The following is a 26,792-nucleotide window of genomic DNA, read 5'->3' on the forward strand; positions in this document are numbered from 1 at the left end:
AGCAGTCTGGTTCAGATTCTGTGACTTTATGAATTGTTGTAAATTTGCAGAGACATATTTCTACCTGTTAAAAATTTCTTCAGATTCAACTATAGATTTTTACCATTTGGGACTGCAAATAAGATTGATCTCTCGCTCTCAAAAGTCACAACATAATTGAAATTTAAATTAATTAACATTTTTTAAACAATTCAACTCTTCAGTCACTGACTGTATTAATGTGCTCAGTAGCCACTTATGGCCAGTAGCTACCATATTGAACAGCTCTCTGTGAGAGCAAGCGGGAGAGAGACAGAGACAGAGAGGGAATGAATGTATATAAGAGCTCTCAGTTTATTTGAATAACACATTAAGCAATCTTTAGAAATGTATATAAATATGCATTTTTTAGAACCAGGTATGCCATTGATGCACTCTGCTTATCTTGAAATAGTTGGAAATAAGATTTCCTGTAGTGATTTATTTGGTGTGCCTAGCTATGGCATGCTACCAGGCACTGAAAATAAGATTAACACCATATTAAAACAAGGCACATATGTGTAATTTTTTCTTTGCTAATAGTTCTGAAACTGAGAAAAAACATTTGGCAGGTAGTGTTAAGGTGAATACCATGTATTTTATGAATCTTGGTAAAATCACTGAGTCTAAAGCCTTAAATTTTGCTGGTGAAAAAATGTGATTTGACTCGATACTATTGGTTCACCAGTACAACTTTTTAGAACCTTGTTCTGTTTTGCCCAATATTTCTTGCAATCTACAAAGATTTTGCTTGTTAAAATAATGCTTTAATGATAACATCTAATATGTATTGAGTGCATCCATGTGACGAGCATGTGTTAAGCAATTTAACAGTGTTAGTGCAATTAATGGTACTACCTCATGCAGTAGAATTCTTAACAGGTTAAATTGATTCTGTGGCATTGGATGACTTGGCAGTATGGTTGGCAAAGTGAATCCATGGGTATAATAATAATTGCTAAGAATCATGTAGCAGATTGGGTCTTCTAGTCAACCTAACAATGGAGGAGTGTAGAGAACAGGGAAAAGGGACGTTACTAGAACTTCTGCAGTAAGTCCTAGTCTCCTGTGAGCCGCAACAGCCCAAGGTGAATTAGCTTATTATACAGGAAAGGTAGAAAAAATGAGACTTTGAAAAGAAGCTGAGTTTTGGGCCTGATAAATACTGATCTGGGTGGCAAAGAGGAAAACGCCTTTTATTCAGTAGATCCGGAGAAACAAATATAACAAATGAATCAGGACTGAGAGGTCAGTACATGGGGGGAACAAATGTAACAGATGGGGGAGGTCGTCCTAGAATAACGAGGAACTGCAGATGAAGATTTTATTTTCTTTTTTTGTTTATTTTTTTGGTACCAGGGATGGAACTCAGGACCTTCGGCTTGTGAAGCAGGCGGCACCAAATTGAGCTAAATTCCAGGCCCCAGATAAACATTTTGATCCTCCCAGGATGTTTTCCCCTGGTGCCATCTTGTCCCGGAGCATCACAGATCATAGGATCATTGAAATCCTAGCCGTGACGGGAGGCCAACAAGGAGCCTTGTCTCGAAATGCCGTAGCTGGCTTGTAGGCAGGAGGACTAGGCTGAATCAAACGATTTTCCTCTAAAACGATGTAGAGTTGCTCCTGAGCATAACTGAGTAGTAAAATTAATGTTTGAATTGCTCAGTTTGACAACTCCATGAGAATTAAGCTTTGTGTGTTCTCTAGCATGGTAGCCACTAGCCATGTGTCACAATTTCAGCTTAAATTAACATTTTAAAAATTTTCAGTTTTTTAGTCACTAGCTATATTCATGTGCTTAACAGCCTTTGTAGTGAAAAGCTATCATATTGAGCAGCTCAGATTCCAAGTATATCAACCACCGTGGAAATGTTTTTCTTTTTGCTATAGAAAGTTTTTTGAGCAGTTCTTCTCTAAGGTCCTTATATAATGCTTTTCTGATGAAATTTTAGTGAAATATATAGAGTACAGGAAGAGATTTGTGAAACATTTTCATTAACAGTATATGAACTAATCATCATCTGGGGTGGACTCATTTTACTGTTGGTTCATGATCTTAATTTTATTTTTATCTTTTTTATTGTAAATTCTAAGGTAGAAAAACTTTCTGTCTTGTCCCCAGATTCTGGGGTTTCTGTGACTTCCTTTGCACAGACTACATAACTCCTAATTTGGGAATATTAAGTGGTTGAAATATTTTGAAGGAAACAAGAGACACTAGGGAGTATTTAAGATCCACTCTAAAAACTGGAATGCTTCCAATACATAAATTTACAGATTTCTCTGCTAAGGAGAAAAATGCTGTTTAAATGAACCATTTCCCCCAATTTGCAGGCTCACTATTATCTAGTCATTTGAAAAATAACCTTGTCTTTTTGAAATGGTGTATGTGGCTATATTTTGGTGCTGTTTCCAGAATAAAATAAACGAGAAGGAATGGTCTTTGTTTGAACATCTATATCCATGTGTATCGAAGTTTGCATCATCATTTTTCACTTTTTTAACTTTAATTAAATAAAAAGAGAAATGCAGCTTATTGCCTAAATGCTGATATTCTGGGTACCTGTTTGATTTATTCTAATTTATGAAGGTGTTATGAATGATAATTTCAGAATTGATTGGATGTATTTCAGATGCAAACTTGTTTCTATGGCAACATACTGGGTTTACACACTGAAAGAGTATTCTAAATAGCATTAAATGAAATTGCATAGGCACAGGATGGTTTTCTTTCTTCCTTAGAAAACTCATTAAAAAAAAAAAAGGCAGAGCAGGTCAAACCCAATTCCAGCTGCCTGTACTGATTATCTGTACAGATTATTCTACCCAACCCTAGTAATAAGTTTCATAGCCAATATGTGCTTTCTGAGGAAAGGGGGCTCCTTATCAGGAATCCCAGTCCTCGCTAGACAAGCAAGTTGTTATTGGTAGGTTACCTATGGGAGCATCTTGCCAGAGGGTATGTACTAGGCACACGAATCAGAGTCTAATGGAAGATGTGGGGCTGGGAAGGAGTAATTCAGATTCCTGAGAAAAAACACCATTAAAGTGAACTGGACTCAATATAGAATAACTACTGGGAAGCAAAGAGGAAAAAAACGGAGCAATTTAGGACTGGATTGATGAGTGTGGATTTTCTGGGGAGGACTGGGTCCTGCTGTCCTAAGCTCCAATTGGAGACATTTGAAGAAAGAGCCATGAGCTGTGTATATTATTGTGCCTGGTCAGTAGTACTGGGAGAAAATTCTCCACAGGACTTTCAAGTTTCTCCATGTCTTATGAGCAGAGGCACTGACTTTTTTGTTTCAGATTATCTTTTCAATATGTCTATATAGTGAACAGCCTTAGAAGATGTAGATTTTTTTTTTAAATATGGAGCAAGGTCATATTTGCTTACTGTATTGAATGCTAAATATGTACCTCCTGATAGGTTTGCTACCCAGTATAAAACATGTAAGTTTCATAAACTCTTCTGGAATGCGGACTGCTACTAAGCAGGTATCCTTTGGCCTTCCTCACATCACTCTGTAGGAACTGGGACTCAGAGTATAGGTGCTTATGCTCTGGCCATAGCCATTACTATGAATAATAAGCCATCCTTTGTGTCTGACCTAGTAATCTTGTGTCTTCAACCAGCACCTGGGAGTCTATAGTATCGTATCATGTGAGTTTGTGAATAGATAAAATCTCAGCTTCATTGTAATTCTCAAGTCAGTATCGTTTTGCAATGGTCTTCATTTCCCTCAGTTTAAGTCCTGATACATTAAAAAAAATAATCTTATTACCTAATTCACCAATTAAAAACTGGGCTTCAGGTTCCCCAAGTTCCCTCCACTAGGGGAGATTTTGGCATAATGACAGCTTTTGACCCCTTTGTCTAGGTTTTTGGCCTCGCTGATGTCCTGTTTTCCCAGTATCCCCAATATAAGTGGAATAGAGGTATAAATTGTGATTACGCATAGGTGTTAGCTTGTGCCAGATACTGTATTTGCTAATGACAGCTTTAATCCTAAAAGTCATGCTTATACCTTTATGTATACTTACTTTATTGTCATTTTTTATTAGTGCATGTTTGCAACACATGATGAATATATTAATTGTGGGTGATGCGGCAAGTGCTTTGACTGGAGACACTCACTGGCTGTTGCAGGGCACCGCACTGCCCCACTGCTCCATCCCACTGGTGTGCTTCTTTTTGAAGGCCTCTGTAGTTGCCTGCTTTCACTGTATCTACAGATTTGACCCCCTTTTTTTTTTCTCTTGCCACAAGGCAAGAGCCAGGGAAAAAGTGAAAATCGCCTCTTTTTCTGCATTGTGTTCTGTCTCTTCTGCTTCTCTATAGGCTCCAATTTCCTCTGCATTTCCTTCCTGGGTCCCAGAGATTCACCTCCCTCCTTCTTTTCTTCCCCCAGTTGTTATTTTCGAGGGTCTCAATTCTTTGTCTTGGCGAGGCTTATTTATTTATTTATTTATATTTCTAATTGTGCTGCTGTAAAATGGGTCTGGAATATGTCATTTTCAAAGTAACAGTAAAAATAGAATAAATTAAAGCAGTAAAAGTAGAACAAATTAGTGAATCCGACGTATACACATATTGTTCAGATGTCTTCATATGTACAACCAAGGAGCCTCAGGCGTGGCCCCAAACTGACTTGGATTACGGAAGACAGAGACCCCTGAGAAAGCGTCACAGAAAGGAGGCATGAGAGAGGCCTTGGAATAAGGTGAAAGGGAGAAGAGGGTGTCAAGCAGCCCAGCAAGGGCACGTCTTTCAAATTCACCACCTTGTGTTTTAGTAGGTCCTTAACTAAACTATGGCAAATACAAACAGAGGCAGGACCGTTGGGCTGGCGGTTGTCATATTGGCAGTGTTCATTTATTCCACAAATATGTGTGTGCCAGGCTCTGGCCAAGCACTTGGGTTACAATGCTGGACACGCCAAAAGCCCTAGGCTGCCCTCAGAGAGGTTGATTTATTGCTAATTACCACTTTGCCAATCTTCCTTGAAGTCTGAGACTTTTTCTTTGGCAGTTGTATTGATTATGTTTTGAACTGTTTTGTTCATCCCTCCCAATTTTATTTGTTTCTCCCATGACAACATTGGTTTTTCGTTTGATAGTTTCACTATTTTTGGAGTTTTGTCCTCTTTGAATATGCCAAGTTTTTTTTTCTTTCTCTTTAATCATCTTGTACAGCTCAGTCAGTTGGTGTTTTCTTTTCTCTCCATTACTGCCCCTGGGTCTTCTTTGGGAGAGATGGGTATGCTTGGAGACATTTTGTTGCCCTTTTTAATTCATGTTCCTGTGAATGTGTGTGTGTGTGTGTGTGTGTGTGTGTGTGTGTGTGTGTGTGTGTGTGTGTGCACATGTGTGCATGCATGAGGGCAAATAGAGTGAAAAGAATTTGTTGCTGATATGAGTTAAATTGCATTTTCTAGTGATGTGTTCTTAGCTTTATCTGTCCAGAGATACTGCCTGCATCTTCAACCTATTCAATTTAATTGGGTTGGATCCTGTCACTATGTTGTATGGAAAGAATTTCTACTGGCTGTAACAATGTCAACAGAACCAATCATACATCAGTTTGTAAACATTAAGTGTTATTTTGATAATTGAACACTTGTCAGTCTCCTTCCAGTATCACACTGCTATTTGTGGTTCATCTCGGATGTAGATAGTGGAGAGAAGGAGAGAGGAAGGGCAAAAGAAAGGGGATTATGCTGTGGGAAGAGAAGGAGTTAAGAGAAAAGTCACCAGGTAAAAAATAAATTGGTCAGTCTCCATTGGAATTATTTTTATAGCCGCGATAAAGGGCTAGCATTGAATAGCTTTAATAGATAGGAAGGGCTATTTATATGGGTGGAAGTGTACTTAGAGATTGAGGAAGGCTGTGAGAGTGTCAGATCCTGTCAATATATTGGTAGATAGTTTTGTTTGGATCTTCTAAGCTCAATTTTGCGAAGGATTGCCCTTATATGCTACTATTTAATTTATAGCACTGGTTCATTCTTGTTCTCTAATGAACTTGTACAGGCACCTGTTATATTTATGCTGTTAGGGGGAGAAGAAGAGAGGCAAGGCAGGGAGGCGAGATGATGAGGGATAGATGATGAGGGATTGAGAAGAGAGAGTAGAAAATAGGAAAGAAGATACACCACAGAAGGGAGCAGGTCAAAGGGAATATCTTGAATAGTAAGGTGTTATAATCAAACAGTACTCATAAAAAAGCAAGGACCAGGAAGAAAAACAAATACAGAACCCCCCCATCAAGATGATCACAATCCAACAGAGAAGCAAGAATACGATAACTCCAACAACCACTACAAAAAGAAGAATAAAGACCTTAACGCAGGTGTTATAGCATTGATGGTATACCCACACAGCTCTCTCGCCACTCATGTTGCAGGCTGATTTCAAGCAGCTGGGCAGTGTCCTCTGGGGGCCAAACAATTGGCTGGTGAAAGCCACAAGGGCTGTTGCTCACTTTAAACATGTGTCCTGGTTGCAAGTGGTACTCTGGGCATGGCCAACTGCAGAACTCTGTTGGTTCAGCTCCCTTAATAATTTTGCATGGTGGGGGAATATTTTGGACCTCTTCATGTCATTCCTCCATAGGCTTTCCTTGCCTCATATATGCCCCCAAAAGCCACTGGTCCAGGTGCTGTTCACTGTCTCTCTGATTGCAGCTATCTGTGTCAACCCTACCCATAGAACCTACTGCCACCATGAGCCTTGGCTGAGGCCTCCCCTTCCCTTTTTACAGGAAGGAGGTGGGTGGGACTTCATGCTGTCACAAGCTTTTTCCAGTTTTTGGAGAACACCCAGTCTGTTTGGCTCTGTTGAGCTGCTCTCTGACCTGGGTGCTAGTATTTTTGCTCTGAGAGATCTCCCTTGCTCAATTCTGTTCTGTGCAATTGACGACCCAGTTTTCTCTTCCCTCTTGGTCCCCAGCTAGGAGGTGTTGTCTTAGTTTCTTTTCTTATTGCTGAGACAATACCCAACACCCAGAGTTTAAGGAGGAAAGATTATTTTTGGCTTACAGTTTGTAGAGGTTTCAGTCCATAGTTAGTTGGCTCCAAGGCAGGGTGGCATGACAGAGGGACATCGCTGGGGGAGAAACAGTTCTTAGCAGGCAGAAAGCAGCAATGCAGTGAACAGCACAGCAGCAGCAAGCAAGGCTGCCTTTATATTTTATGCATGCTATCTTCCCTTTGGGTGGTGCCATCTACACCCAGGATAGGGAACCCTTTATCCCAGCACCACACACTGAATCCCAGCATCACGTACTTAAAACTGGTATCACACACCCTAGACCTAGCCACCTCTGGAGAACCCCCCTATGATCTCATGAGGCTTGGAGGGACATGTAGAGACAAGCCGCAACAGGGCCTTTCTGTAGGAGCCTGCTGGCAATTGTGAGTGGGGCACTGACTGTTCCATGAACGGCTCTCTTACTGTATGTGGGTGGAATGGATGACTTTCCCCCTCTGTCAGGTAAGCCTTCTCCTTCCCCCAGTTCCACTGCTTGCTGCCACTGGAGCACTATTGTTTACAAGATGTGGGTGAATCCCTGTTTTACAGTCACTGAGGTCCTATTGTTTTACACTTGCATGCGGGCAATTCATTCCTTCAGCCTTTCTAAAGGTTCGGTTGGATTTGTTTCTTTTTGCCATGCCTGGTGGGGGCGATAGAGTGCTTGTGAGTCTGTTAATCAGCCTGGCTGTCACTTAAGGCCTGGCTCCCTTTCTCAGTCTGATCCTCTCTCAAGATGGCACGTACACTGGGTCTGAACTGGAGGATGCTGTACTCTGATCCAAGAGTGATGTGGTTCCCTCACAATGTCCTAAACACTGCATTTCAGTCCAGCAAGATTTTCTCTTCCTCCATCTTTTTGTAGGAGACATTATCTTTCTCCCCAGCCTCAGGGTATCTGCTTTTCTCTAATACCAACTTGGAGACACTTACCCTTCTGTTGCTTCGTAGTTGGCCATCTTCTCTTTCCTGTAATCCTTTTCTCTGTAATCATTTTGTCAAGTTGTTTAATTGGCCTAATTTTATCAACAATAAGGGTAGACAATATTCCTTCATACGGATACTGACACCTATTTGAATTGTGTTTGGATTTTCCATGTTTCCTTAGATTTGGCTGCTGTGAAGTACCATTCTGTTCATATCATGTAACTTACCTTGGTGTGACAATGTTCTTGGCAAGGCTGTCTTAGGAGAACTTCACGACGCACTAATATTCAGGATATGGGGATGAAAGATTAGAATTTTAATTATAACCTCAAAACTCTAAGTGTCCAATGGGAAAAGATTCCAAAATTATTTCCTGTTTTGTTCCCTCACAGGGCAATAAAGTAGTACCGATTTAGTTTTCTGCCTGAACACACAAGTTGTTTCGAGAATCTCTCACACTGATTTCAACTTGTTTTCTGTGGGTAAAAATTTAATATCATGTGACCCTGAATTTTTCCAGTGTGCCCTTACCTACCCTCCCTGTTCCACAACATCACAGCTTCTCAGTTAAAACAAAGATGCTTGCAAAATTTCTACAAAATGGAAACTATAAAAAGCAACTTCTACACTCAACAGTCTGAGAGGTGTTTCTATTCTCTTCAACCCTCAATTTCCTGTGTTACAATGTGACCTTTTAAATTAGTAATTTTGCAATTCTGTTTACAGTTTAGAAATATGGGAATTCTAATGGTGTGGGCAATTAACTTGTCCATTGGTGCCCAGTCTTATCTTGCTAATGTATAATGATTGGTGTAAAAAAGAAAAGAGCATAGGTAAATAGGCAGTATGACCTATAATTTATAATTACTCATGTGTTTTACCTTGTACTAAGTTTGTATTTAGAAATATTGCCCAGGTTTTAATCTTTGAACTGAGTTTTTCTACAAAAGCAGTATCTTGTTATTAATTTTAGAGTTTTTCTCTTCATATGGCTTAATTTGTTTCATAATTCAGAATATCCATCTGTTTGGGAATACAGGAAAACTTGCACGCTGTTTTCTTCCATCGAGGATAAAGCAGAACACGGCAAAAGAAGAAACACATCTGCATATTTATTAGCCGAATAAAAATACACAGTACAACCACTAAAATTTTCAGAAGCTCGCAGGTGTTGCAGCTCCTGAATTAGGTTTGTTCTTCTTTCAGGTTATTATTTTCAGGTTTTTTTTTCTCTGATAGTGCCCGTGAAGCGGTCATGAAGATTCTTAAAGATAAATCTGACAGTACTCACAGACTGTGCTAAATCCATTTGAAATATATATATTTTTAATTCTTCACTCTTGATTCTGTTGTATTTTGTATCATCTGGTCAAGGAATTCCTAGTCCTGACTGTTCATTCCCACAAATCTGAGTGTAGGATGCTCTGAGAATTCTTTTAATTTACACGTATAAAGTCTACAGGAAAAACTAAATTTTTTAGGGAACATCTGATCGAGAGAGGCTAATTATATCCATTGTACTCCATCATGGCTGGCTGGTAAAAGCTGCCGGCGAAACCTGGTTCATTTCTGACAGTATAATGCGTCCATCCGTGGCCTCTCATTTCCATAACAACTATGCAGGCGTTCCTCAGAAAAAGACTTACAGAAACCTCTGAAATGTGCTACATCCAGCTCTCTTCTCAGAAAGAGATATCCTAGCAGTGGAAAGAAATGGTACCCTAAAGATATTTAGATTGTTGTCTCAGCTTTCATCAGTGTTTGGTCCAACTACAATCTTAGCAACTCTGGGTATTATTGATAATTATAACCCTGACAATTTTAGGACCACTTGTTGAATCTGTCCCTTGTAAATCTGGTAGTCTGACCACACCTAAAAGTATTTAAAAAAATTTTTTTTTCTTAAATTGCTGAACACCTTGAGAAAGGGCAAGGTGAGAACATACATTAAAAAAAAAATCAATTAAAGGGCTGTACACAAAGCCTGCTCTCTGCTGTTCCTAGAGGGTCACGGAGACATGCTGCTGTTCACAAACACTCACTCCCAGGAGCACTGCTGGAGGTCAGTTCCCTTTCTCAACATAGCTACTGGAAGGAAAGCTTTTGCTTGACTCCCTTCAGGCCTCGGTGAAAGGCAGCACCCACAGGCCGGACGACTGCGAGATCCTGGGAGCCATCCCAGCATGAGCAGTACCAGGCAGCAGACAGGAATTCTTCAGCAGTACCCTTGAAATTATGCTCGTCTAAAAATATGGGCCGATTTTACTAGATTTAAATAAATGCTGAGAATAAATCTACATCATTAGGATTTAAATTATAAATCAACCATTTACTGTAGTTCTTGAAGAGCAGCTTTATGAACCTATTTTTTGATGTAAGCATATAGGATAAATAAAAATACAAACATTTAAGCAACACATCATATTTATACTAGACATTATTACTCCAAGGGAATCATTAGAAGCAAAATATTTTTATACATGAAAATATAAAATTATTTTTTAACCTAAGGTTGCATATTTGCATACTTGAAAGGATGTTATAAAGAATCTTATGAATTTGTCTTTGGGCAATTTGTAAAATGTTTTATTTGCATACTTGAAAGGATGTTATAAAGAATCTTATGAATTTGTCTTTGGGCAATTTGTAAACCCACCAGTTAGCTGCTGGTAATCTTATTACTTTGGCCCTATGTTTGATTGATGTTATAGGTACTGATATTTTAAAATTTCTGTTCTTTTCCCATATTTCATTGCCTGTTTTTTCCTTAACTCCTCTCTTTGTTTTCTTATATGTTACTGTGGGTGATGGGCTTTCGAATGTAAGAAGTAGAAAGTGCAGTAGACTGAGTACCTTCTGTGCAGCCAGAGAACTAGGCCTCAGTCCCAGATTACCATTTATTTCAGTGTAGTCACTAGGACAATAGCACTACCTTACACATTTGTGTGGAGGATTCCAGATAATGCATTTAAAAGTAGAAAGTTGTTAAACTTAATTGTCTGCTTGACTGGCTTGGGGGCCATCTAGGGAGTTTTTGCGCTCGCATGCGTGCACGCACGTGTGTGTGTATGTGTGTGTGTGTGTGTGTGTGTGTTCACAGTGCTGAGGATTGAACCGAGGGTGTTTGTGCTGGACTACATCTCTAACCCTTTGTAAAATTACTAATTTTGAGACCGGGTCTTCCTGAGTTGCTAAATTGCGCCGGATGAGCTCAAACTTGGGATCCTCCCAGAGTGCTGGGCTTGCACGCCTGTGCCACTGTCACTGGCCACCTAGGAGTTTAGTGAAGCACGCATCTGGGAGTGTGCGGGTGGGTTATGGAGGTGCGACTTCGGGGTCTATATCTGGTCCTTGTTCCCTTTTGCGCTTCCTGACTGCCATGAGCGGAGCTGCTTCGCCTGCCACGCCCTTCCGCCATGATGTTCCTGGGTGGGACACAGCTGACCGGGGACTTCTGAAACCTCTAACCCATGAGCAAAAACAGAGCCTTCCTCCTGAGGTTGAGTATATGGAGTGTGGGGTCCTGTGACAAAACCTGACTGATACAGAGCTCTTACACTGTAGCCTGTGGTGCCAGACTGTCCCTTTTTGACATATCAGCATTGGGAAAACTGCTGGCCTGAAGGTTGGACATAATAATTGAAAGTCCACTTCAGACTGGGTGCTGACTTGGGCCGTTCTTATAGTGACAAACCATGTGTGATTGCCTGGGATAAGTGAGGAGGTAGCTCCTGGGGTATAGACTCTTTTCCCTTCCCTTTATCCTTTTCATTTTGTCCTCTCCCCTTCTGTCTTTCCCCTGGGCCCTAAATCCAGGGCCTTTGAACTAAGCTACATCCTTAGCCATGTTTTATTTTTCAGTGTTGAACAGGATCTTGCTAAGTTGCCCAGACTGGGCTCAAATTTACAATCCCACCTCCTGCCTCAGCCTCTCAGGGTGCTGGTATTATAAGCATGTGCCATCATGCCCGTTAAACTGTGGACCTTCAATAACTAAACTTGGATAGTGTGGAGAACGCTGGGATGAATTTCTCACCCTAGATACTTATCTATAAATTGCTGAAGAGGAAATAAGAACTTTTGTAAAGGCAGTTATGTGTGTGTGAGCCTAAGTCTAGAAATTTTACAAGACAAGGAGCCACTCAAACTTGAGTGTTTCAAGAATCGTGTTTCAGAGCACCGGCCACTGGCGAGGTGCGGAGCCACATCCTCCGGGGGAACAGCAGCAGCCCGCTGGCTGGCGCCACACTGTCCGGCCTGGTGGAACTTGGTGGCCAGGCCACCGCCCCTGCTGCCTCCTGGCCCCAGGGGAGTAGGGGGCGCGGCAGATGGCAGACCTGCAGATTCTCCTTTTACAAGTCTACCTGTTCGAGAAGAAATGATAGGAAAATGCTCTAATCTTTCCAGAGAGAGTCAAAACATATCACTAACTGAACATTCCAGTATGCCAGTACAAAAAATATCACTTTGGAAAGTTCCTCTGTTATCACTCTCGCTTGCCAGTACACAACCTCAGGGGATTTGAATTCAATCAATGCGACTTGGAAAAAGGATGATGAGCTACTTAAGTATTTTTCTCACTCTAACAGGAAACACTCTGTATACTGAGAGCACCACCACCATCATTAACAGCAAACAAATGAAAGGGAAGCTATTCTTGTCTCTTTGAAGAAGAAAAGGAACAAAGGAGAACATTTAATATCAAAGTTCCTGAACTTCATGGAAACAACAAGCCACTGATCACTTATGGGGTGACTACTATCTTGGTGTGTAAATGCAGAATTGATTTCCTTTACATTGGACCTGGTACAGAAGTAACGGGAGTGTACAGGTTGCTACTGATGTTCACATGAATGATATGTATGTTGTCAGAGGAACACACAGCAATGAAACACAGCTCAACATAAAGTGTCTTCTGGAAGAAGATGGGGGTTCCTACTGGTGCCATGAAGTTTTCCAGTGAGGCGGAGAGAGGAGCAGCTTGTTGTGCTGAGCTTTTTGGTGCCCCTCAAATGTTTCTTGCAATAACTCCTGAAGCTGTTGTTTTAGTGGCTATTATTCTGCTCTGTGAAGTGTACACACAAAATAAAAAGAAGCACCCAGGTGAAGGAAAAGAATTTGAACAAATCGAAGTCAGATGATAGCAATGATATAGAAAATAATGCCCCCAGGCAAAGAAAAAAATGAATCTGTGAGTCAGTGAGTGGAAAAGATTACATCAAGTGTCATGGGAAGATGTACAGACTGTGATCCAGCTTTTAAGAGAATCTGAGTTTTTGTTTTGTAAAGGATAAAAAGTTGGGATGGGGATTTAGCTCAGTGGTGCCACACCTGCCTCGCAAGCACAAGGTCCTGAATTCAGTCCCCAGTACAAAAAAAAAAAAAAAAAAAGATGAAAAGTTTATGCAACCTGCACATGAGTAGCTTCGTAAATAATTTATGCTGTCTCAGGTCTAAAAGTATATTTTAATTGTGCAATTGTTTTGTACTAAAGCAAAGTAAACTGTGTGAAATATTGTTCTGTGAGCTGTAACTTAGAGTAATTTTGTCTTGGTCATCAAGGGACATCAGCAAAATCAGTAGCAGAAAAGCTACCAGCAAAATCAGTTAACAGTTCATAGAACAAGTGTCACTAAAGATCTGTTTATAACCAAGGAACTTATTAAAAAGAAAGTCTTTACCATTTGTCTTAAAAAATAAAAGAAGAATCGTGTTTCACTGTCTTCTGTGGATTTCAGGAAAAAATCTTTGCTCTTGGAGGAAAGGGTCTTGATCTAGGTGCCTAACCTGAATGATGAAACAAACTTGAAATAAAGGTAGCTGCGAAGGAGACCAAGAAACCCAGGAGAGATCCCTGCTGCAGTTGGTTTTAACCGAGACTTTGAAGTGGGATTTATCTTTGTGATCTCTAGATTGCCGTGTGATGCTCATGTTTCCCTACTCACTGAAGGATAAAAAGTCTTATTTTAAATCTGAGCATTCTTTAATTTGATCTCCTCAACATTAATCTAGTCATACTTAGAAACTAGAAATTAAAATAAGGAATGGCTTTCTATATCCCAAACTCCCTATATATCCTGGTATTCAAGGCCAGAATCATGTTACTTCTTTGACTAGATGACTTTTTTTAAAGTGCTAAATCTTATCTGAAGTACTTTCTGCAGTGAAATGTTTCTTCCGTTTTACTGATTCAGACTATATTTTCTTTCACAAACTACTTTGCTGCCTTGTTGACAAGTTAAGCGATGCCACGAACAATGAGTGCAGGGAGAGCTGGGTCAGGTCACTTGCTTTGTCCCTGAGTGGCTTGAAGGGTGTTGTTTAAGTGTAATATTTGTGTGTGTTTGGAGAAGAGGAAGAGGCAATTTGGTGACTAACCTTGGCTCTATTTTAACTTCAGATACAACCCTTATCTTAATTAAAAAGAAACTAGACTTAGAATGTGTCCAAAATCCACACACACCCAGACACACACACATGTGCGTGACAATATGTATATATTCAATTACCCCCAAAGTTTTTAGCTTTTTGAATTGTTCTTATACCAATGATTCTCAGCTCACCCACACTTTAGAATCCCTGGGAGTCAGGGTAAGGGTTCAGGTGGGGCCACTTGAGAAATGCTCTCCTGCCAGCCCAATTAACTCTGTATTTCTGAAGGTGGATCCAAGTATTTGAATTTTAAAAAGATACCAAGTGATGCCAGTATGCTCTTTCTAACAGCTGCAATATCACCAATCGTTCAAAAACTTCAGAGGGCAAATATCAGAATATCAGGTAACACGTGGCAGCTTGAGTAGAATTGGAAGGTAGAACAGACTTTCTTCTTTGGAGAGGCATGAAGTGTGCAGTAGCTGGAGCATTTTTCTCTCTGGGGGCTGTGATGGCTGTGGCAACCTTGCGTGGGTCCAACCAGGACCAGCATCTGCACAGAAAAATGCTTCTCTTTCTTCCTCCCAAATGGTTGACTTCTTGCCCAGGTGAAGCCCTCTCGAGCCTGTCTTGGAGCTTGGGAGGACGTGGTTTTTATATATGGACAGTGGGAATCGAGCTTTCCTTTCTTTCATTGAATAGATGGTAGTGAGAAACCTAAAGTGAATAATTGCCACAGGAGAAAAGAGAAACCCGAACTTTAGCCATACATTCACCAAGAGGGAAGAAAAAGAAAGGAAGGAATATACCAAGATAGGAAAAGAAAGCTATTTTTGGTTTCTTCTCCCCTAAATAAACAACAGCAACCAACCACCAACCAACTGATTTCAATAGTCAGATGCATATACATTTTCTTTATCCATTCATCCACAATGGGCATGTGAATGGATAAAGAAAATGTGGTTCTTTTAATACACAATGGAGTACTACTCTGCCACAATGAAGGATACATTTGAGACATTTTTAGATCATTGGATGCACCTTGGGAATATAATTTTAAGTGAAATAAATTGAACACACAAGTTTAAATATCACACTGTTCTCTTATGTGAGAAACCCAAAGATTTCTCAAAATGGATGATAGATATTGGGAAGTAGGAAGAAAGTATTTAAATGGGAAGGGGAATAAGGGTGGGAGGAGGGGGAAGGGGAGGGACTAGGGATTAAAAATAAAAAAGATGGAAGGAAAACAATGGAGACAGAGTTTTGTAAAAGTGGAGGGGAAGAAGGGTTGAAGGGAGGGGAGGGAATGGGAATAAAAAGAATCAAGATGTATTATATACAGTATAAATTCCTTGTGTTGGATGTGATCATTATGTGTGCAAAAATGCAGCAATGAAAATTAATTTAGAGGGGCAAATGTAATGTTGAATGAAATAAACCAGACACACGACAAAAAAAAAAATCAGTAGCTTGAAGGTAGTTTAAATTATTTTAAGATTGGATTTGAAGACTGCAATTTCACGTACAACTCATGCTATGCCATGAAATAGCAAGGAAACAGAATGGCAATATCCTCAAACTACTTGAATAGCCATTCTTGTGAACCCCCAGTGAAGGAAAATAAGGGCCAGTGACAGAGCACACCACTGTTTGGTCCCAGTAATACGTCCCCATTCTGAAAGGTCCAAGACGTGGGACAATGAAGGAGCGAGGAATCAACAAGTACTGGAGGAGCGTAGTTATTATACTAAAAGCTGAATTCAGGCCAGTGAAAACAAGGGTCTGAGTTTCGTTGGGCCCACCTTTCTCCCTTAAAATTCACACACCCTCAACAGGTGCCAGGTGAGGAGAGTAGAGAGAAACAGGCAGCCTTCCTGCTCTCACAGACCCAACTCTTACTGCAAAGCTTTTCTCTACCAAATATAGGTAGAAAAATGTAAAGGCAACCCTAAAACAGTTTCATTTCTGTATTGTGTATTTTCCTGATTGTAAAGGTGAGAAGGTCAGATGTGAAGAACAAAACAGACAGGAAAATTATAATCGCCCTGCATCCCCAGCTCTTCCTGAGAGCCCTAGTGTCATCCACCATCCTGTCTTCCATCTCTGGGGGCTTTTTCCTCAGGCCACAAATGTCCTCTGCCAGGGACTGCAATATTGATTATGCCCAAAGCAGGCTGGAAGCTGTGAAGGCTACAAAGAGTGAGATCCCTCACTTGGCTTATTTTGAGGAGTGAGTCTGACTAAAGCTGCGTGACCCACGGAAGCATGCATTGGGCACTCCGGTCATGAGCTCCTGATAATGGCCAGAGCTGAGACCAGATTAATGTCCTGTGAAGCTGTGGGCAAATACGAGATGACGTGCACAGCTGAGGTCAGAGTAGCTCTCATCCAAATTCCATTCCCACAACTAAAACCTCCTTTACCAGAAGGACAACATTCTAATTACAACCATATGTTTTTTCTATTCTGTTCTAATTCGAGAATGCTTTGTCTTGCCCTTTACAAGCCTTATCTGCATTTGTACCCATACAAACTGCATGATTGCATATTCTCACATGTAGTCCACCTGCCTCGCCCCAATTGATTACTCATAAAAATCAGTGGCTTGGCATGGCCAGTGCCTTTGCTGGTTTCATTGACATTGGTCATCCTGGCTCCCCAGTTTCTCTCTCTTTTAGTTCTGACTTTTAGTTTTTTCTTTAGCCTTGCATCGTACACTGAGCAGGAAACTGGCGCCTACCGCAGAGGTTCCAGTAATTAGGCTCTGGCAGTTGTCATCTCTGCCCTGTGTCACTTTCATGGCTGGATAATTTTCATGGGGATAAATGCACCTACCCCTCAGGGTTGGTGTGCAGAAATGAGGTACTAAGGGTAAAACATTTAGAACAGTACTCAGCATGTAGTCAACATACCATACCAGTATTATTTATTATTTTAAAATCAAACAGTCCTTTCCTAAACCCTGTCCTCTTGCTTTTCCCAGTCTTCAGCTCCCGGGCCTTGGCTGACACTCTCCTCTCCTCGTGTACTTCAGGTTGGTGTTATGGGCTTGTACAATTTGCTAACGTTATCACTATTCTCTTAGTCCACCTCTTCCCAGGGTCTACCGGCCTTACATGGCTAATAAGCCAATGCCTGCTGTTTTCACCTCATCTGGAGGTAAAAAGTTCGAATTCTGGAAACAGATTCTAAACTCATGTCAAATTTTATCCTGGAACATCAAGGCCAGTGTGATTCAGTAGTCTGCCTACCCAGACCTGGTTAATTTCCAGTGTGCAATTTCTTTACAGAGTTTACCATGGTGTGCTTATATTGGCATTGTGGTTGTGTCTCTGTCCTCCCACTGGAAAGGGTCCAATGACACAATGTGTTTGCCTTTGACTATCCAGAGCCAGCTTCATGGAGGTTTGTCAGAGTGAGTTGAAGTCCTGGGGACAATGCTCAAGGTCTTTACTATCCTGTGTTTTAACTTTGCATCTTCATTCTTCCATCATATTTTAAGGTTCCTTAGATCTGGGAATTTGCCTTCTTCAGTTTTGATTACTATGCAGCATTCAAAAACCGTGCCCTGAAGGTAGTAGGTGCTTTATATAGTTTGAAATAATAATTACATTTGCAGAGCATGCTGTGTCTTATAATCCTCTCCTTCGAGGATTAACTCAGTCTAACAGTGAGTCTCCATGAGAAGCCTCTTTTGGGCAGAAAAGGAAACAGAGTCAGTAGTGCTACATGACCCAGGTAAGTTCTTTGACTTTACATGACCCTGCTTTCTCTCCTATCCTCTTCTGACTCTGAAACCATGTGGAGCATCACTGCATGTAAATAGTTTTGCTGTGAGTGAGCAGAATGGAGAACATAAGGCTGGAGGTACCAGGGGCACCTTGTGGAAGAGGCAGGGCTTGCTTGAGAAGGGCTTGGAGGCGCTGGGCAGGCCTTGTGATGGAACAGAGAGGAATGCTCTTGGAGGAAGATACAGCGCATGGAGAGAAAAATCTTGTATTAAAATTAGCTTCACTATTTTTCACTCCAGAAAGCAGCTGCAATTGGGTTTGGAAGAGGGTATTTTTTAAAAGAGAACACATGAATTGCTACTGTACAAATTACAGTTGATTTGCAGCCAGTCCATTACTCTGGACAAAGAAAAATAGAAATGAATATGGCAGGCCCTGTGGGCGACACAGCAAAACCCAGAGGCTTTTTTTCATGTTTCAGTTTCTTTTGAAAAAAAAAGTCTTATTGTTCTTTATAATCCAACAAGAGTCAACTAAATCTTCTTTTCTTTTTAAATAACTACTTACAAAAACATACCAAGGGTCTATCATTTAGCCTCTGGACATAACAGGAAAGTTACTAATTTCTCACCTTCTGTGTTTAGAGTGTGAATTTATGGACACTTTTATTACGGGTGAAATCTATAGCTAAACGCCATTTCCCAATACTGTGCCGAGAGGCACATTTCTCCTGGTTACTTCTGTGCTGCTTATTGTAATGACATTTTACGTGCTCGAGTGTCCTGTCACATAACAAAACTTAAAGGAACATCTAGCGTGATGAAAGCCTCTGTGCAGCTGCGATTTTTCTCCATCTGCTTCTAAAGCCAACCCTGTGTATGCTTGGTGAGGCCAGTGATTCCGGGTCCTTTATTCTTTCACTGCTTCTGTACTGTTTTGTTCCACCTGACTGAGGGAGGAGGTCTTAGGAAGGACACTGTGGGCGTGCGAGCCGACCCTGCTCCTCTCCACGTTTCCTCTGAGTCCCGTTTGAGCTCCACTGGAGAGCTCGTCCCACCGTTGAGAGCAGCTTCAATTTCAGCCCTTTGTCCTGCACAGGACCCATCTCCCTTCCGTGGCTCTGCGCCTTCATCCCTGCAGGCAACCCTGAGGAGATGCTCAAGGTTCTCTTGGATCTGCATTTTGTTGGGTAGTGTATAACTTTACCCACTAGCTCTCTCCTGGAGGAAACAAAAGCTTTGCTGCCTGCCCATGACAGTGACCCCTTCCTTGGGCCTGGCTTTAGACGAGCTTGGGGGCCCATTACTAACAATAGGGAAAAATAAATTGTAATTTAAGGAGTAGGAAATAATTTGTTATATCGTACCGAAAATGTCTTGCCTCCTTTCCCTTGGCATGGATATGAGGGTGCCTGCTATTCCTTATGTCTTTTTTTAATTCATTAATTTTATTGGTACGTTTAAGGTATACAGTATAATGAAATTCATCTTTGGAAATTTGCACCTTTGTATGATCCATCTTGGTTTTTATTTTTCCCCCATTCCCCTGCCCTCTCTTTAACCCCTCTACCCCTCTCTATCTACAAAGACTTTGTTTCCATTTTTATTCTACTCATATTAATTCCATTTCCCTCTTTCTTTTCCCCTACCCACATCTCCTTTGCACCTTTTCTTCCTATTTCACATTATCTCTTAGGCTTTATCCTTATGTTTTGGTAGGATCTCCAAAGTGAGACTGATTTGTGGAAAACAAAAGATATTTCCAGAGCCATTTGGTAGCTAAAACCATTTTCTCCCCAGATTTTTCATTTTAGCAAATGGGTTATTGATTTGATTTTCAGTGATGAAATATTATTGTGCCAAGTAGCCTAACATAAACATTATTAGACCTACTTATTTATTTACCAAAGATAGACTAATAATACTCATTTTACAATCACTAGGTGAACCATGACACAAAAACGTTTTCAAAAAACTGTCATGCTTTAATGGTAACTACTCTCCATGCATTTTCATGCCTCTGAGTTTTTGTTCATGTTATTCCAGCTGTGACGTCGCCCTTTCTGCTCTTCTCTGTCTATAAAATGTGATTCATTCTTCAGTATTGGGCCAAAATATTGCTTCCTCTGTGAAATGCATCAAATCCCTTTGCACAGCGTCAGGTGCTTTTACCTTTCTGTGTCTAGAACACTTTGCTAATGGTTCAGTTCTCCTTTCTTTTAGGGATGAATTTAGGACAAAGTTTGTTTCATGGTTTTGATGTGTGTGTATCTGTTCTTCCTGGATGACAAGAAAAGCATTTTTGATTCAGAAAATTTCCTTAGTAGTTGGTGTTATGCTTAAATACCATGGCACTGGTTGATGTTTTGGCTGTCTAGGAATATAAAAATATGATTGCAGTTGGTAATAAATGAAGTATAGGTCATCATAAATAATCAACCTGTGACCAACCTGTGAGAGTTGAGAATTCAAGATCAATTTTTGTATGACTAGAACACAGGGAAATACAGAAAAAAAAAATCACAAGTCACAAAAACTTAACAAATGCCTCTATAAAATGAGTCAGTAATAAAGAGTTTATCTAAGGGCTGGGGCATCAAATCAGGAGTGTTCACCGTTTTGCACGGGAGACCTTCACCACCCTTATCAAAGCAGGAACCCTTGGAATGCTCACTTGTAGGGCTCAGTAGTGGCCCATACAAGGGAGTGAAACTTAGCAACTCCCAAGGTGCTTCAGCAGGGAAGCTAACAAAGGAAAGAAAGTAATGGCAAATGCTTAGATGCAAAGTGAGATAGAGAATGTACTTCAGCACTTGGTGCCTCTATGTGTGTGTGTGTGTACGTGCATGTGCATGCACATATTTAAAAAATAATCAATTATAGGAAGCTATCAGTTTCTGGTCAGAGAAACCCAAGTTTGGTTGTGACCTGCCATGTGTTTCCCTTAGCAAATTATTTAACATCTTTGAACCTTGCTCGCCTTACCTGTAACATGGCAGCAATCATCAGGTGCATAGATTAAAAGAGAATTTATTTTTCAAAGCACAAAGCACAGTTTCTGGCAGAGTGGAGGATGTCCTTTCCATTTCCTCCTCAGACTGCACATTGGGAAAGCCCAAGGCCAGAACAGGCGCGGATAACCCCAGTCTTGATCCTGCCCCTCCTGGGTCACCACCCTAGCATTTCCCTTCCATCTGTTCATCTCTGCTGGTCCTCCCTGGGCAGAGCACGCCCCGGAATCACCATGTGCTAATGCTAGAGCTCTTCAGCTTGGGATGGCTGCAAGCTCAGGCTTTAGGGGAAAGGCTCTTTGTTACCTGCCCACGTGTCCGTTGCAACTGCTATTCCTGGCATTCGTGACAGTCTTGGAGGGACTTGTCATGAAGGAACATAGGAGGCAGGGCTCTCCTGTGGCTTCCCTTGGTGCCGGTGGAATGTCTACATATGCCCAGTGGGTTGTGTGGGTTGGCTATGAGTTTGTACTCCACACGGCTTTGGGTGAGAAAAAGGATGTCTTTTAAAAACCAGAATCTCCCCCAGTGGTTTTCTCTCGTGAGGCTGCAGCATTTAGAATTGAAAGTTGTAAAATTTTCGCCTCAATGCAAAGCTTTTACTCCTAGGTTTTGCTCTTTTTTTAATGTAACAGATGGTTGCATTTAAGTTTCATGAAAGCAAGTGTGTGTTTCTGTAATGTGCATTGAAGGAAAACTTTGTGCTGTGTAGACTATAACCACAACTTCTTACATATAGAAAGGGGATTCAAAATATCCTGAATTGTTAATAGTGAGTTGTCCCTGAATGGTGAGATTTATATTCTTTTTCCTTTTTTTGTTTTCTGTTTCTGTATTTTCTATAATATTCATATGTTACTTTTAAGGTGAAGTAGTATCTCTACACAAAGTATAGATATACAAAGTATCCGTATATTTTATGTGTATGCATACTGCACACGTATTTAAAACAAAGTTACTTTATAAAGGGACTCAACAGCAGGCATATCATCATTATGCAAAGTGCTTTGTGAGCAGCTGCTTCTGGTTCTAGGTGATTGTTAGAGGGACCTTTCTTGGCATCTGTTCACTACCCAGGGGTCTGGGACACCTGTTTTGTCACTAGCTCTGAACCCATGCTGGTGTCTTCACCCAAATTTCTTTACCTGGAAAACAAGATGGTCACATCTATCTTGTTGGACTATTGGGAAGTACTGATGAGATTAGAATGAGAAACACCCCAGAAGAGTAACGGAGTATTATGAGAGGGAAAGTATTACTGAGGAGGGGAACTTGAAGGCCTTGCTAGGGGCAGTTTGTAGGGGGAAGAAGAAATGTATGGCAAACAGCGGAAGATGGGGGTACGGGAGGGGTGGGTTTGAGTTGGCGTGTACATTGTTTAGGATAGTGTTTTAGCATCTAGCACAGCAACAACCTACTCTCTAAGGTGATCAAAAGGAGCCACAAGTTACTGGAACAAAGCAGGGTTGAGTGGGAAGAGAAAGGAAAGGATAGTGAGTTATGATGACAAAACAAACCATACCTAAAATTTATTGAGTGCCAGCTATTATTTTAAGCTGTAGCCTAATCCTGAAATTATACCTTTAAGGTGAGTGCTTTTATTATTTAGTTTGTATAGATAAAGATGTTGAGGCAGAGAGTTTAATGGCCTTTCCACATTCTCCTAGCTAGAAAGGGATGGACTGAGATACGAATGTAAGCTGTCTGGCTCCAGGGCCCACACTCTTAAGTGTGGGGTTTGTTCCGTGAGTGAAAAGGCTGAAGGCTGAAGTCAGACAAGGGGGTGAATGCCTGGAATCCCAGCACCCAGCTCTCTGGAGGCTCAGGCAGGAGGATAGCAAGTTTGAGTCTGTCCTGGGCAACTCAGTGGTTTAGTGAGACCCTGTCTGAGAATTTAAAAATTTAAAAAGGGCTGGGGATGTAGCTCGGTGAGAAAGTCCTGGCTTCACTCTCCAGGACTGAAACAAAATCAGGGAGCGGGGAAAGAGGAGAGAGGAGTTGGGGAGGGGAGAGGAGAAGGGCTCACATGAACTGTAGGTAGCGAAACAGAATAGGTGGCTCATCTGTTAGGGCAGAGCTAATTTTAGTTTTTCATTTAGTGTTCATTTTGTCTTTCTTTTTTGAGAGACTTTCACGAACAATCAGTGCATTATTATATTTGTGCATTTATCCTCAGAGCAAGTCTAAAATGGAATTAATTATAATACTTCAGTTTGTACATATGGAAAATAACCAAGAATTTTTGCATAAAATCAAAGTTACCTCCTCGACAATAAGAAATCAAATCTCAGCTTTTGATTCGTACCCTCCAGTTTCAAATTTCGGAATACACTGCCACCTAGTGCAGAGAGAAAAAAAATGTTTTTCCAGTGGATGGCTGCTAGTGAATGAGTACAAAATTGCACAGGATGCAACATAAAACAATATGGATTTAAGGTCTTCCATAAAAAGAGGGGAATTTAGGAATTAAGGCCCTTTCTGTACTGTATTGATGAAGATTAACATGAAATTTAGGAGCACCATTTTATTGGTATTAAGTTGAGAAATAACAGTGCAGACGAAGAGACTTGGCTTTCCTACTTCGTTCTGTCAGGTAAATTTCCTTAATGGAGGTCCAATAAAGAAATTATTGCATTTTTATGAGCCCAGAGGTTCTCAGGAGGTCCTATGTGTTCAATTGATAATTATTTTAAAATTTTTTCGTAAATGCTTAATATACACTCCCAGTTTGCAAGTCAATACTACTTGTAACAAAGGAGAGGTAGTTGCAAATAAAACCTCTCTGAGCAACAGTTCTCAGTGGCCCAGCCAAGCCGGCATTTGGTAGCTTGTTAGAAACACTAATCCTCAGCTCCGCCTTAAATTTCCTGAATCAGAAACTCCGAGGGCAGAACCCGTCATGGTTTTAATAAGCCATCCAGGTGCTTGTCTTGTAGCTTCGGGCGCCTCTGTTAGAATAGACGGTCCCACCACACATGGCGGTGGGCCAGCATCCGTGGTTTGCTGGAAGGAGCAGGAGAGGCTTAAAACACGAGTCAGCTGCTGCGAACGTGAAGCCCCGCCAGGCAGCAAATGCATCAGCAGCTTGTGGAAGCACGTGTGCCGCGGGGAGGGATCGGTGTTTCTCTTCCTTGGGAAAGTGGAAACATTCCTGTTTTGGAAGAAGCAGATGTACTATGCTGAAAGGCTTGGGGTGGGGAAGGTCGACATGTAACGCCTTTTTGTATTATTTTTCCGGGGTAAGAGCACGTTTATGAGCGAGTGACTTCAGAGAGAAACGGTCATCACTGTGGGTGGCGCTCTGTTTGCTCGCTATTGATGATCAGGCTACAATTACACGCGGAGGACCAAAACGGAGCTTTGATTACGATGAAATTTCTGTACAGTAAAACTGAACTCAATGCAAGGCTGTAGGGAGTCCTTATTTCAGCAACTCCCTGATTGTTCATCACTCGTTCAGCCGGAGTTCCTATGATACATTTCAGGCCCTCCCTCTTTCAGCTCATTTTGGGTCTTTTAAAGAAAACTGAATGTTAGTAAGCTAGTTTAAAAAACACCTCTTTATTTTAATGTATAAATTAAACATGGGGGTCATGGTATTCCTCATAATATTATTGGTTTACAGTTACTTCACTCAGAGGAATATTTTTTCCCTCTCATTGAGTTTATTGGTCCATTTTAGGGCTCCAGTACAGTTACATTCATCACTGGGATCTTGTACCTCTACATGACAGGTCTTGGTTCTCATTTTTCTTCCCTTGTCCCTGCCCTCCCTTCACTCCCCCTCCCCTGCTCATTTACAAACACTTTATTTCCATTTTCTCATTTTTTTTCTTTTCCCTTATTACCTTTCCCCTACCCTTCCCACTTCCCCTACACCTTTAGCCCTTTTCTTCCTATTTCAAATCATCAATTATATCTTTAGGATCGTATGTACTATTATAGTTTTTCACACCAGAGAAACTATTTGGTATTTATACATGTGTGACTTATTTATTTAACTTAGGAGTAGATCCTCAGTATGTATCCATTTTCTCAAAGGAATATTTTCAGAAACAAATAGTCATGTTAAAACTCAGGAACATGTTATACTACTAGACAAGTTTTAAAGAGTGTCCCAACTATCTTATCCCGTATCAAGAAACAAGAGGAAAAATATCTTTTAGCATTTAAAGTGTGCACTACATTCTAATCTATAGCTTTTCAAACCATCTATTACAACCATTCAACTGTTTTTGAAATCAACTTTTGAATTGGTCAGCATTACTAAAAAATGAAAGAATAAAACAGAAGATAGAGTACATTATATTTACATTGTATTTTCTGAAACTTTTTCTTCTGTTGTGTGTATGCATGCAGATTGGTCAAATCTGTTCAATTCATCCTTCAAGCAATGTCAGGATCATTTTAAAGACTCATCTAAGAAAGTCATTATTGGCCTCAATCTCTTCTTCTCAGGTCCTATGATGGACAGAATCAAGCCCAAATTCTTTCAATGCCATTCAAGATCCTTTAACGGCTCTTCTCACAGATCCTACTTAGCATTTCATAAAATTACATCACCATCTCATATAAAACCAGAGATGGTGCCCCCACCTCTTTCCAATTTGCCCAAACTTACCTCTTACCTCTTCAAGTCTTAACCTCTTCTTTCTTCATTCTTACTGGCTCAATTCAGAGCAACCTTCCCTAATCCCCCCATCTGCTGCAGACTCTAAATCTCTCTCTAGAATACACTATCATACATACATACATATATATATATATATATATATATATATATATCATTTTTTAAACTAGAGTTCCAACTGCAATTATCTTATTGATCTTTGCAAATGCATTCTTTCTCTGTCTCCCCACCAGCAGATCTGCTCCATGAGGTCAGACCTGGCTTTCCTTGCTGTGTCTTTGGGGCTGAGAGTTCTTGGTGTAAGAGGCACCACTACATTTACCAACCTTAAGAGTTCCTGAACTCCGCTTTTTACTTGCTGAACGCTTTTTTCCACAGATTTGTCTCTGTCTGTGCTATTTTCCCTGCCTGAAATGTGCTATTTCCGCTTATTCTCCTGGGAGGCCTCTATCCATCCTTCAAGACTTCATCCCCTTTCGGAAAAATTCCCTGATTGCTCTTGGGCCAAGTTCATGCTTGTTCTCAGCGGTGCGACAGTCATTTTAAATATCGATATTGCACTCATTTTTCATTCCCTGCTAGACTGTGTGCTTCCTCCGGGCAAGTCCTCACATACTCACGCTCATTGCCTCTTCAACTCCTAGCACACACTCAGGACATCTAGGTGTTTAATAAATATCTACTGAATGATGATGAAGAAAGGTGAATGTGCTCCTACATTTAAGCTCTAATAAAATTTGGATTTATAAAAAGGGAAAGACTCGTGTGAATGCGTATTTTGTAGAACAGTGTGTGTGAGTAGGGTTGGGAGTTACGAAGGGTGAGAAATAGAATTATACTTCTTTTTTGGTATTTACACATGTGTGACTTATTTATTTCACTTAGTATATCCTCAATATGTATGTATTCATAGGAAAATGGATACATACTATGATTGTTAAAGCTAGATGTCAGTCTATGTTTTAGAACAAAGGAAGAATGGGAAACTAAGAAAAGGAAGATACAGTCACTCACAATGACCAAAAAAGAAAATCCAAAAGAAAGTCCGTTTTTCTCACACATTGTC

General features: G+C 40.6%; 1 protein-coding gene and 1 pseudogene across 1 annotated transcript in view; both read left to right on the plus strand.

Annotated features, from left to right (window-relative positions):
* The window catches only part of LOC104857849, a 40,161-nt pseudogene extending 26,994 nt beyond the window's left edge, over positions 1 to 13,167 (plus strand).
* Positions 13,168 to 23,995: 10,828 nt separating this feature from the next.
* The window catches only part of Col9a1 (collagen type IX alpha 1 chain), a 107,847-nt gene continuing 105,050 nt past the window's right edge, over positions 23,996 to 26,792 (plus strand). The window contains exon 1 of the mRNA XM_033756841.1: positions 23,996 to 24,306. Within this exon, the coding sequence (XP_033612732.1) occupies positions 23,996 to 24,306 (311 nt within the window). The remainder of the gene's footprint in view (positions 24,307 to 26,792) is intronic.

The sequence above is a fragment of the Fukomys damarensis genome, unplaced genomic scaffold (assembly GCF_012274545.1).
Source record: "Fukomys damarensis isolate Sample0158 unplaced genomic scaffold, DMR_v1.0_HiC HiC_scaffold_27, whole genome shotgun sequence".
Lineage (NCBI taxonomy): Eukaryota > Metazoa > Chordata > Mammalia > Rodentia > Bathyergidae > Fukomys > Fukomys damarensis.